The following is a 10,493-nucleotide window of genomic DNA, read 5'->3' on the forward strand; positions in this document are numbered from 1 at the left end:
TAAACCCCATGGCTGGATAACTGTGGAGAGGTGTGGGCAGCAGAGCACCGGCACGGGGCGAGGAAGCCACGTATGTGGTGTGAAGACAAACCTGAGGTCCAAACGCAGAAGTGGTGGTGGCCGTCCTGGATGGCCTCGCCTGGAGCTCCCCAGTCGCCCCCGGACTCACAAGCTGGGCGCTTGACACCAGCTTTATCTCCTCGTTTTTATAATTTTCCCTTTCCCATAAGGCAAGATGAGACACCTACAGCTTGTCAAGAAGTGCTTATCTTGGGAAGGGATGTGTGATTGACATGAGTTTACAGCTGCCCTGGACAAAGACATGATTCTTGTCTCGATTTAATCCATTTATCAGCTGTTTAGCTCTGCTGCAGCAGCAACGCTTCTGAACTACAGTAATGGGTGAGAGCTCAGACCTGGCAATGTTTTCATTCCTGACAGCCACAGTCGTTCAGATCCCTGGTTTATCCATGCACCAAGCGTGCACAGGGAATTCCAGGTCAGCCTTCCCAATCCCTGAGGCCGTGCTGCAAACGTATAACCTGCTTAAAGCTGAGATGGGGGGATGGGGATGAAGGACACTCATCAGCTGATGGCTTTCTTCAAGCCTGAATTCTCCTTTCGTGTTTGCCCATGAAATTTCCATTGGTATCAATGGAGTGTGGGATTGTTCAGTCTTGCCAGAGACCAAAAGGCTCGCTTGTGGACTAAATGAAGTATTTCTCAAAGGCCATTTTCCATCTAATTATTGGACTCTGCTCTTTTCTGCGTGAGGAGAAGGTACTTTATACTTGATTCAAAGCTTGGGCAGAGTTTGTGTGCGGACTTGGTAGGATTCCTCCTCCACAATGTGCTGCTGGTTTGTTTTTTTTTGAAAGAAATAATTGTCAACAAAATGAATTGCATGGTTATGTATTATGAAAATGAAGAGTGAACTTCAGCTGCATTCTTATATTTTCGGATTCTGATCTTGTGCAGCTCCGGGAGAAGCTATCTGTTTGGCACTGGTGTCAGGCAGCTCCCTTTCATTTTCCATGATCTCCTGCTGTTTGGATCAATTGTTTTGCTTTTAGCTAATAGTGGCATATTGCTGGTACATCTCTCAGTTTCTGCGCGAGGTGCATAGCCTGCTCCTACCTCTGCCCCCGTCTTTGCCGTTGAGCGGATGAAGAGGGATTTTCTGCCCCCGTGATGATGGGCAGGGACTATTTCCCTTCCCTTCTGCCTGCAGTGAGGTCAGGATCTTTCAGCTGTGGCTGTCTGGAGGGTGCATTTGACTAACGTGACAGTCCTGAATGCAACAAATCCTTACTAAGCCCAGGAAAGACTTGTAAATAGGTGGAAGTCCTCTAACGAGACTGGCAGTGCCCTGGGTACAGCCCTGAACTGGGATCCCTGTTCCTACACCCTCCAAACAGGCTGACTGTGCTGTTGGGTCTCTCCATGCTTCATCTTTTCATCTGTGACACCCCTGTGGAAGCTCATGTTATTCTGCACAATTAGGTGACTATGGTGGGTACCCAGCACAGGTAGATATTTTTTTTTTTTAACTGTGCAGCAGCCATGGCCTGTTAGAGGATTGCTGAGGGAGGGACAGGGTTGTTTTTTGATTATTAAAAAAAAAAAAAAAACAAAAAAAACCAAACCAAAACAGTTCTGGGCATGCATGGCCACGGCAGAGAGGCGAATCTGTGTCATTAAACCCAGATGACCCCATGAAGTACAACTCCACCTCCAACTCAGGGCATGCGTCCTTCACCCATGTGAGATAAATGCTGCCTCCTCCCCCTGCCCCAGTTGGCCCATTTTGGAAAGGAGAGCTGCTGGAGGTACGGAAACGGCCCCCCCTCAGTCCCAGAGCAGCCTCACTGAGGGAGCCTTTACTGGAGGCTGTAGCCACCACTCTCAACTGTTCACTGGGTGTCCCCCTCTCCCCGGAGGAGCCAGAGGTGCAAGTGAAACCTATCTGCAAATCTGTAAGAGAAGGGTTTTGAAATGAATGTAAGTAGAGAGCACTGGTATCATATAAAATATTTATTGATTTTTGCAAAATGTTGTAAAACGCATCTGTAATAAAAATAAGAAACCACACTGTGCATCTTGCACATTTTTATACCAACAAAAGGTATTTTTTTCCCCCCACTGCTGCACAGCAGCAAATATAACCGTTCACTTCTTTCCAGTCTTGCACTTGCGGTCTCCTCCTTCAGCCAACCCTTCTCTCTCCTTGCTGGAGCCACCCCAGGCAGGATGGGATGGGACAGCAGAGTCTCTGGTGTGTGGTCAGGGCTCTCAGGACGCGTGATGTCTGGTCACCAGGGCCCTCTGTGCCGCCACCGCCTTCGTGCTCTTTTCCAAGATCAAGTCCTCCTGTTTCTGAGGAAGCGTTTGCTCCTGTGTTGGGGCAGGTTTCTTCTCCTCCTCCTCCTCCTCCTCCAGCCTCCCTTCAGAGGTGAAAGGGCTGCACACCGTCTCCACCAGACCAATGACCACACCAAAGAACGCCAGCGCGCTGCCCAGCATGTACAGCTTCACCATTTTCCTGTTGGGCTTCTGGCTGAGCATTTCTTTGGCAAAGGGGATCAGCTCATGCATGGTTTCCATATTTTTATTTCTTTTTTTTTCAGCAGATTTGGAAGATGTCAGTTCTGCAAGAGAAGAGAGAGGGAGAGGGACGTTAGTTAAATCCAGCTGCTTTTTCCTGGAGTGGTCAGAGCCCCCCAGGCAGTCCAGCCTCTCTGCACACCCCTGCCCTGCTTTCAGTACAGATTTTTGATTTATTTTTTTTTTTTTGGCTAGAGGCTCGATTCAGGACACCGCTGTAGGAGGGGAGGGAGCTGCCCAGCCCAGCAGACCCTTCGCAGCCGGGCTGCAGCAATGCTGGGGCGGGGGGAATCCAGCCGAGCCCCCCATGGCATGCCCCTGCGTCTTGCACAGCGTCCCCTTGCATCCCCCCCCACACACACTGCATCCCCCCCCACACACACTGCATCCCCCCCCACACACACTGCATCCCCCCCCTCACACACTGCATCCCCCCCCCCCCACACTGCATCCCCCCCGTCGCCCCCCCTTACCCAGAGGCCGCCGCTGCGGAGCAGGGCAGGGGGCGGTGGGCGCTGCGGTCGGACCGGGCTCAGCTCCGCGCACCGCGGCTCGGCGCCTGCTGCCCGGCCGCTGCCGCCGCCGCCTTATATTGCCGCCAGGGCGGGCGGGGCCGGCCGGGGGGGCCGGGCCGGGCATCATGCCCCGAGCACGCCGCCAGCACCCCCCTCCGCTTTGGCAGCTCTTGCCCTTAATCTGGCCAAGCTAAAAAAAAAACCTTTTTTTTTTTTTTTTACAAAACTTGTTAGTATCTCCCCCCCACCCCCACCCCCCCCCCAAAAAAAAAAAAAAAAAAAAAAAAAAAATTGTTGAAATCTGATTTCACAGCCACGGAACTTCTGTACAACTTGAGATGCAGCTCCATGGCTGCTTCTGTAAAAAATGTTTAATATATTAGTAGGAGCTTTCCTGAGCTCGTAGTATTTGGGCATGAGGGAGAGGGTCTGTGTCCACAGCTCGTAAAATATCACCGTGTTTGGATCCAGGGCTTGGATTTGTGCAAAGGCCAATTCAGCAAAACAGATGGTTTTGCCTTTCCGCCCTTTTTTGCAGTGAAGTGAGTAAAAAAAATGCCTCAGTGAAGCATAACAAAGGTGCTACTTAGGACAAGGTGTGAAGATGTTTGTTAAAGGTTCCTATAGGTGGTTCATGGCAAGGTCTGTGAGACAGCACCTTGATTTCTTGGAAATAAGAGAATAACTGGAAATTGCTAAATTAGTGAAAGTCACAGGCAATCTGGTAAGACTTTGTTTTTCATTTTTCCTACGCTTGATGCTGAAATTCTGTAACACCCCGCTGTAAGTGTCACTCCTTGTGATTCACCTAAAGTGCAGCGTATTGCCTTTTTTGGGGAAAAATAGAAGGCAGCACTGTCACACTTCTTCCCTGGCTTGCTGCTGAAGAGTATTGCATCAATAACATACAGCAGATTACATCATCTGCTGCTGCTGGCGGCTCCATCAGTGCACAGGGCTGGGAGAACCATATACGTTTCAGCAGCTGCTGACCTTAGAGAAGTTGCTAAAACCGCAAGAAATTGTTGGGATTTACAACTTGTGATTTTGCAGAGCAGATGATGGCATCTAGGCAGATTTCTCGTGTGATCCTTATGGCTGAGAGGATGGGAATTGCTCTGCCTGGGCAGTATACAGAAATAGTATATGTATATAGAAATTACAGTGCAGTGTGAGTTGGTGAGACAGCAGTGCTTTTAAGGAGCTGATGGTGCTCGTGGGAAGAGGTGAAGCTCAGAGGGAGCCTTTGTGAAAGATGCTGCAAAAGAGGCTGCTGCCAGGTGGTTCCCCAGGCTGGATCTCCTGGAGGGGCACCCAGGGGTGTTCGTGCAGCCCGAAGGGTGGGCAGGCATCCCCCAGAGCAAGCTGGAGCCAAAGGGGGCTTGTCCTTAAACAGGGAGGGGAAAAAAGGGGGTTCTCTTACTCCCTGACCCAGCTCATGGAAAGGAAGGGTGGTAGCACAGGGAATGGAGGTTTGATGCCCCTGAGCTGGGTGTTATCTCAACCTGCCCAGGAGAAACCTCTCTGTGACCTGAATAACTTGTGATGTGAATAACCGGTGTGGTGTTTGCCCTTCCTGCTGCTGTGGTGTGGCTGGTGCCGCAGCTGGCACGTCCGCGTGTGCCACAGAGCCGAGGCCGAGCATCGCTTCTGTCTCGCAGAGTGGGAAAGGGGCAGAGAGAGAAACGTGGGAACTGCTGGAATGTGTGTTAGTTAGCTGGGTCCCTTTTGTCTTTTGTTGAAGGATTTAAATACCTTCCCTTCTGAAAAACTGCCTGATGAGGTGATGCTGCCCAAATCCTGCCCTAAAATCACCAAACTGGCTCGTAAATTGAACCAGATGATCTTCAAGGTCCCTTCCAACCCAAACCGTTCTCTGAGTCTGTAATTAAAACCAGCTTAAAGTCTGGCTTGTGTTGGAGTTGCAATCCCAAACTCTCATTTGCAATCCTTGGGGTGAGGAGCGGGATATCTCCCTCCCCAATTCCCTGCCCTCCCCGGGCTCAGGCGTTAATGCCCTGCGCGCTCGGCTCCCGGACCGCGGCAGCGTGGGCAGTGGCCGGCCGCCTCGCCAAGGGACGCGGTGCTTAAATTTGTTGGGTTTTGGTTTTTTATTTCCCCCTTCCTCGCTGAGCTCTGCCGTGGGCATGTGTGGAGCAGTGAGTCAGCCCTCGCTCCGCACATCCCGCATGTCCGAGGGAGGCCGCCGGCTTTCCCCACTGCCGCCCCTCCGGTCCCCGCGCCGGGCGGTCACAGCGAGCAGAGCGCTCCAAGGAAACCACTGGTGAAAACCTGGGGTTTTTTTGGTTTGTTTTTTTTTTTTTTTTTAACAAGTTTTGAATGTGCTTAGGAAACTGTATTGCAAGGCTGGCTGTAAAAGTTGCTAAAGACTTGTCTATCCCTTCTCGGCGTCTGGGTTTTTTTTCTTTAAATAAAGGGTCCTTATCTTCTCTGCCAACTTGGCAGCAAAGGTTGCAGCTGATTCCTGCATTCAGGCGATGTTTTTCTCTTCTGCGATGCTTTGAAAAATGACCATTGCAGAAAAGATACCCGGAGCAGACAGCAATTAGACAGGGAAAGTTCAAGGTCACCGTACCTCCAGCCAGGCTGGGGCACGGGCTCTCCCATCCCGGCCCGCGGAGCGATGAGCGGCGGGAGCCGCTCGGGCCCCGCACGAGCACCGGGAAGCAGCGTGTCTGTGCAGTGCGCAATCCCAGAAACAAAGGTCAGTGTGAAGTGTTGGAATAGTGACATTTTGCCTAAAAAAAAGTGTGGTTTTGAGGCAGGATTTTTCTTTGCCTCCTGAACCTTATATTTGAAAGTCTCTTTTCCAACCTGTGGGCTAGGAAGGGTACTTTTTCTTCATTAAATATAGATGGAGATGTCTGTGTGATCCCAAAGCACTAAGAGCCGGATCGATAGGGAGAGCACAGAGCCCAGGATAATTCTGGGAGCTAACCAGGCAGCTGATAATCACCTGTGGCAAACAGCTCTTATAGCAGCACTCAGATAGTGTTGATTTAATTAAATAATATTAGTGTTGATTTAATTAAATAATATTTAATTCAATTTTGTTTTAAATTTGAGCAACAAAGTCTGTGCAAGCTCGTTGTGTGGACATTTAAATTGGATTAAGAGTGGATAAAAGGATTAATGATTAACACTAAATTACACTAATTTTAGCTGTTCCTAATCTTATTTAGGAGAGTCTACACAAGGAGGTTGTCAGGTTTAATTGCAACTTTGATTAAACCAGGCTTTAGAGCTGGGAAAACGGCGTGAGTTGAACGTCATCTGGAAGAAGAGCTCCTGAGGCTTAACCTAAATATCGCCGGCCGGGGGAAGGCTGAGCCGCGCGACCGCTCCGAGCGCCTCGGAGAGATGATGCTCCCAGTTCAGCTCCGCTCACCAGCTTTGCACGTGCTGGGCTCAGCCGGCACCCAGTAGCCACCGGTGCTGGTGATGCTGCTCCGACGTCGCTTTGGAGGGTGCGGGCGAAGCCGTGGTGCAACCGCTGCGGCTGGCTTTGCGCCGGGATGGCCTTGGTGATGCTCTGGGAATGGGAGCACTGGGACGAGGGCTCTGCCCCGGCTCTGGGCGGACGTGCTCGAGGAGAGGAGCCGTGAGCGTTTCCAGCTCTGCAGCAGGGCTGGGGAGGGGTTGGCTCCCCGGGCTCGTGAGCCGCGGGGCTCGCAGGTGGCTCCGCTGTCAGCTGCGTCCCTTGGCCCATGCACAGCCCCGTGCTGGCAGCGGGGCCGTGGGCAGCTGCCCGTCCCGGGCAGGGGCACGGCAGGCGCTGGGCACGCGGCGGGTACGTGATGGTGGCTCGAGGGGTTAGAGCTGCTGGGAGGTGCTGGAGGGAAACGACCTTGGCGTAAGGACCAGCTTCTGCTGCCAGAGCACCCCTGTATGAAGCTCCAAGAAATCTCTGGGACAGTTGGTCTGCTCGGGCACAAGCGTGCTGTAGGCATTCTGAATCTAAATTTTTTTTTTCCATTTAATATTATTTACCTTGGAAGAAGACATGCAAACACAATTAACACCATGCTTTTGGGCAAGAATTGTGAGTCTGGGGGGCCCATCCTGACCTAGCTGGTGGGCCAGCTCCATGCCAAGCGGCACCTTGGCCTCGATGGCCACTGGAAGTTCCTCCCCACCAGCCTGGGCCGTGGCTCTGGTTTTGCAGGGTCGTGGAGGGGAACTCGAGACAAAACGTGGAGCTGACCTCTGCCTCTTGGTGCCGTTTCCAAAAATGTGGCCTGGCATCAGCTCCGAGGGTCTCGGGGGAGCACTGCTGAGGTGGAAGGATGCGTTGCCTCATCTTCCACACGTCCGCGTGCGGACAAGGGTCGGGCGCTGCCGGACTTTGTCCGCGACAAGCGCGAGCTCCGCAGCGCGGTCTGGGACGCGGGGCTGTGCTCACCCGCTCCAGCCCGACGTGCCACCCACGGAGGGGAGCAAAGACGGGGGAAAACACTTGTATTTTACCCTGGCAGGATCAAACCCTATGCACAGCGAGACCCTTTTTCAATTCCAGCAGGTGGGGGGAGGACCAAGCCAGCAACCAGGAGCAGAAAATAGCGTGACTTCCATTTCAGCCACCGCCTGCAGCGCCGAGGAGGATACATGGATTAAAGGGGGCTCCTAAACACCCCCAAAGTTTAAACTTTCTGCCATTGATGGTTGCAGGTGGAGGCAGGGCTGCTGTGCCAAGGGGCTCGCTGGGCAGCAGCAGTGGGAGCGCAGAGACCCCCCCTCCCTGCTCTGTCACCATAGCCTGGAAAAGCTAAAATCCTCCCGACGGCAACCGGACACTTTCCTAGTGGAATATTTTCTCCTTTAGGAAATGGGGACGTGACAAAAATAAAGATGTTCCACTGCACGGGTAATTTTATCAGACCTGCCGGTGGAAAGCGGGCAGGCTTCCCAGCCTGCCAACCCTGCCAGCTTTGCTGCCCGGACCGATGTGTGCCCGGGGAGGGCTGTGCCGTGGGAGGGGGGCAGCCACAGACTGTCCGGCTCTGTGGGGGGTCCCGGACTGACCCTGTGTGCCTCTGGGCACATGAAACTCTAGATGTGGAAAGGAGCTGGCAGGGAAAAAAGGAAAATTCTGACTTAAAGCAAAGACTGTCCGTGTTTGGCCTTAACTTTGCTCTCCAGCTGGTGCGTGGCTCCTGGAGGAGACCTTGTCCCACCTTTACTGGGATGTGGGGCAGTTGCTGTGCATGGATCAGCTGCCCTCCGGCATTCAGTTGGTGCAAGCAGAGCATGGCAGGTCCTGGGAGGACCAGCTGCCTCCGAGGCAGCCCACAGCCTGTGCCCCGGACCTGCCCGCGGCCACGAAGCCCACACCGTGGCCCGGCCACGAAGGGGGGCACAGCCTGAGGAGGCTGAGCCAGAAGGGCACTGCCAGCCAGAGCCAGCTCCCAGGAAAACTGGAATTTAAACCTAAAGTAGGTCAGCTGGTTTTCGGTTCAAAGTTCTATTTGCTTTCGAAGCAGGTGTGTAGGGTTTTCAGGATGTGAATTGGAATTTCATTAGAAATTCCTGAAATGCTTCTAAAAGAAAACATGGTATTTAGCAAAGGTGGTATTTTAAATCATCTGCGTGTGCCGGAATGAGGAGGTGGTTTGCTGGTCAGGTTTTAATTAAAATGGGAAATGGAAAGATTAGATGGAGGAAACACTGTTTTATTACTGGAATCAGCAGAGAGTCGTCAAAAAGTTGACATGGGACAGCACTTCTCACCCCTGGCAAAACCTTCCCAAGTTTCTCTCTTCCCATGCAGCTTCAGCGCTTCCAGCTCCAGGTCTTTTACTGCCTTCCAGGATTTTGCCACGAATGTTTGTGTGTGTCTGACGTTGCACAGGCTGAGCCTGGCCCAAGGATGGAGAGGGCCTGGGGTTCCATCCCAGCTCTGGGAAGGCAGGGATCCGAGCGGACTGCGACTTGGAGCCTGCCCTGCCCTGTGCCAGGACTCTGATTGGCATCACTAACCAGATCACCCTCTGCCTTGTTTTTCTGTTCGTAACAGCAGCTGCCCATGTAGCAAATACGCTTTCAGGAACTGTGTTTCGGGCGTTTATTAATCCTTCAATGAAAAATGCAACAGCAGCATTAAGTTCAATGTTGATATGCTCAAGCTACAAAATTATACTCAATTAGCATGCTTTTTCCTTAACGGAGGTTTTAGATTTCAAAAGATTAAGTGTTCTTGCATGGAGTGCTCTGCCCTTGATTTCCAGTTACCTTTGTGTTCCTCTGAACTCCAGAGAGAGAAGCTAAAAACTAAAAGCTAAAAAGCTAAAAACAAAGCTACTCACATGGGAGTTGCATCCTTTTCAACTCCAGCTGCCACCACCTGAGCATGTTCGTTACCGAGTTCGGCTGGGTGCAGCACCCAGGAGCTGCCCGAGGATAACGGACCCGCGGTGCCCCCCTCCCTGCCCGCGCCGTGGCTCGTCCTGCTCTGTCACCAGCATTGGGGCTTAGAAAGTGTGGGGAGCCCCACCGTGGGGCAGGGGGGAGCTCGACTGGGGGGGAGCAGGGTCTGGCTGCCCGTCAGGCTGAGGACCCTAATTACAACGGCGGGGGCTCGGCAGGCTTGAGCCGTTGCGGAGCGTGAGCTCGTGATGCCAAGGGACGTGTCCCTGGCTGGCAGGGCTGCTCTGCGCTCTCCTGCGTTTTTAGGGGGAGATGAGGTTTTAAATAGCCTGGGGGGCATTTCTGTTCTCAGTGCTGTGACCTCTTTCCACCTGAAACTTAAAGCCAGCCCAGCAGCAGCTTTCTTGGCTGCTGCCAGCGTGGAAGAGACTTCAGCCCACCGCTGGCATGAAGGTTTTCTGATGTCAGCCTGTTGTCACTGGTACGGCATCGTGCGATGTGGAGCTTTTCTGCCTCTGCTGAGCTCCTGCGGGGTAGGACAGAGAAGCTGCTTAGTGGATCACACACACGCAGCACAGAGCAGGAGCTCAGATGATCCTGCCCATGTGAATGGCACCAGCTGAGAAGAGATGGTGAGTTGGCGATGGCACAGTGGGATTCAGGAGCTGCCCCAGCATCCTGTCCTGGAGAAGATGCTTCCGGCAGAGTGGTGTCCCCTAAGGCTGTGCTAGGGCAGGGTATGTCCTGTGACTCAGAGCACAGTTTCCTGCAGGAGCTGGTTTTGTTTGTTTTCCAGGGAACGTCTTACCCAGCGCTGAGAGGCTCGTGGGCCCTGCCACAGCTGGGCACAGGTTGGTGAAGCTGTGGGCTAAACTGCAAAGGCACTGTATGTCCTGAGAGCATCCTCCTTGTCCCTCCCACTGATCACAGAGGGTTGCTCCAACGTTTATAGTTGGTTTTCTATAGTGCATTTTTACCATTCTGTCTCCT

At 52.7% G+C, this 10,493-nt stretch overlaps 1 protein-coding gene across 1 annotated transcript; it reads right to left on the reverse strand.

The window, feature by feature from the left end:
- Positions 1-2,292: 2,292 nt before the first annotated feature.
- On the reverse strand, positions 2,293-2,604 carry G0S2 (G0/G1 switch 2). The gene has a single exon (XM_009980289.1). The coding sequence runs from the start codon at positions 2,602-2,604 to the stop codon at positions 2,293-2,295; it is 312 nt and encodes a 103-aa protein (XP_009978591.1).
- Between the last annotated feature and the right edge of the window lie 7,889 nt (positions 2,605-10,493).

Source organism: Tauraco erythrolophus, chromosome 27 (assembly GCF_009769465.1).
Source record: "Tauraco erythrolophus isolate bTauEry1 chromosome 27, bTauEry1.pri, whole genome shotgun sequence".
Classification (NCBI taxonomy): domain Eukaryota; kingdom Metazoa; phylum Chordata; class Aves; order Musophagiformes; family Musophagidae; genus Tauraco; species Tauraco erythrolophus.